The sequence below is a fragment of the Condylura cristata genome, unplaced genomic scaffold, assembly GCF_000260355.1.
Source record: "Condylura cristata isolate star-nosed mole 26May11 unplaced genomic scaffold, ConCri1.0 scaffold00004, whole genome shotgun sequence".
Classification (NCBI taxonomy): Eukaryota; Metazoa; Chordata; class Mammalia; order Eulipotyphla; family Talpidae; genus Condylura; species Condylura cristata.
Genome location: NW_004567105.1, coordinates 1,529,336 through 1,529,789, shown reverse-complemented (window position 1 = coordinate 1,529,789; position 454 = coordinate 1,529,336). Strand labels below are relative to the sequence as shown.

Sequence of the window (454 nt, the reverse complement as noted above, 5' to 3'; positions counted from 1 at the left end):
CAAGTCTCCCGTTGCGGCTCCTCGGGCCCTGAGTGATTGGAAGCAGGTGTCCCCTCACGTGCTGCAGGATCGTTTCACTTAGAAAGAGACAAATTGTTTCTCGCTTTTTTTTTTTTAAGAGACAAAATAAGCCCAGTGATTCTGGGGACGAGCACAGGGCCGGGGCCTGCGCAGCCCTGTCCGGCGACGGCCGCCTGGGCCCCCTCTGGGCACGGTGCTCGCTGGGTGCCCCGGGACCCGTCAGCTCGGCGCTCGCAGCCTGTGTCGTCCGCACCCCCACGAGCACCTGCATCTCAGTGGGGAGCCGCCGCCCGGGCAGCTCACTCTGGTCTGGGGGGCCCAGGGAGAGGCCCGAAGGGCCCTGCGTCCCCGGGGACAGCCGGCACTGAGCCGGTGCCTGGGCGCCCAGGGCTGTCCCGCGCGGGCAGGGCAGCGGGGCTTGGCCCTGCCCGAG

General features: G+C 68.3%; 1 protein-coding gene across 1 annotated transcript in view; it reads right to left on the bottom strand.

The window, feature by feature from the left end:
- Positions 1-454, bottom strand: part of EFCAB6 (EF-hand calcium binding domain 6) — a 127,605-nt gene that overhangs the window by 53,117 nt on the left and 74,034 nt on the right. The window contains exon 19 of the mRNA XM_012735104.1: positions 214-361. Coding sequence (XP_012590558.1) covers positions 214-361 — 148 coding nt within the window. The remainder of the gene's footprint in view (positions 1-213; positions 362-454) is intronic.